The following is a 605-nucleotide window of genomic DNA, read 5'->3' on the forward strand; positions in this document are numbered from 1 at the left end:
GTCACCGGGGTCTCCTGGCTGGGGGACGAGCCCGATCCGTTCTCCGAGGTAGGCGTCGACGGAGCAGGCGTAGTCACCGGGGTCTCCTGGCTGGGAGACGAGCCCGATCCGTTGCCCGACGAAGGCGTCGACGGAGCAGGGGTGGGAGTCGGGTAGCTGTACTCGAGCGTTGGGCACGGTGTATCTTCCTCACCCGATCCAGTCGAAGGGGTTTCCTGGCTGGGAGACGAACCCGAGCCGTTGCCGTTCTCTGTGGTAGGGGTCGAGGCAGCAGGCGTAGCAGGCGGGTAGTTGTACTGCAGAGTAGGGCACGGCGTGTCCTCCGCACCGCTGCCCTGCTCCGAGGTCGGGGTAGTAGCAGCAGGGGTGGTCGACGGGGTCTCCTGGCTAGGCGACGATCCCGATCCGGTAGACGGGGTCTCCTGGGCAGGTGTTCCCGGGGGGTAGTTGTACTGGAGGGTAGGGCACGGCGTATCCTCCGCACCGCTGCCCTGCTCCGAAGTTGGAGTTGTAGCAGCAGGGGTGGTCGACGGTGTTTCCTGACTAGGCGACGAGCCCGAACCGGTAGACGGGGTCTCCTGACTGGGAGTAGAACCCGATCCGTT

The 605-nt window shown here is 65.8% G+C and overlaps 1 protein-coding gene across 1 annotated transcript in view; it reads right to left on the bottom strand.

Moving 5' to 3' along the window:
• The window catches only part of PPTG_04590 (hypothetical protein), a 4742-nt gene that overhangs the window by 1812 nt on the left and 2325 nt on the right, over positions 1-605 (bottom strand). Inside the window, exon 2 of the mRNA XM_008896839.1 lies at positions 6-582. Coding sequence (XP_008895087.1) covers positions 6-582 — 577 coding nt within the window. The remainder of the gene's footprint in view (positions 1-5; positions 583-605) is intronic.

Source organism: Phytophthora parasitica (assembly GCF_000247585.1).
Source record: "Phytophthora parasitica INRA-310 unplaced genomic scaffold supercont2.5, whole genome shotgun sequence".
NCBI lineage: Eukaryota > Oomycota > Peronosporomycetes > Peronosporales > Peronosporaceae > Phytophthora > Phytophthora nicotianae.